General features: G+C 72.4%; 1 protein-coding gene across 1 annotated transcript in view; it reads left to right on the top strand.

The window, feature by feature from the left end:
* Positions 1-139, top strand: part of SRCAP (Snf2 related CREBBP activator protein) — a 33,186-nt gene extending 33,047 nt beyond the window's left edge. Inside the window, exon 36 of the mRNA XM_025194133.1 lies at positions 5-139. Coding sequence (XP_025049918.1) covers positions 5-139 — 135 coding nt within the window. The remainder of the gene's footprint in view (positions 1-4) is intronic.
* The last annotated feature ends 93 nt before the right edge of the window (positions 140-232 follow it).

Consider the following 232-nt stretch of genomic DNA (forward strand, 5'->3'; position numbering starts at 1 on the left):
GAAGGCCCCGGATGCGGCGCTGTGGGCCCGGCGCTCCCTCCGCCTCTCCCTGCTCAGCATCGGGCTGTGGGTCTTCCTGCTCCTCCTGCTGCCCCTGCTCATCTACCTCGTCTCCTACCTCCTTGCCCGCGCGGAGTGACCCCCACGCCTGCCACCACCGCCGCGCCCACCGCTGGGATCCAAGAGTCGGTGAAGAGTCGGCCGAGAGGGCGCCCCGGCTGGCCCGCACCTC

The sequence above is a fragment of the Alligator sinensis genome, unplaced genomic scaffold, assembly GCF_000455745.1.
Source record: "Alligator sinensis unplaced genomic scaffold, ASM45574v1 scaffold1531_1, whole genome shotgun sequence".
Classification (NCBI taxonomy): Eukaryota; Metazoa; Chordata; order Crocodylia; family Alligatoridae; genus Alligator; species Alligator sinensis.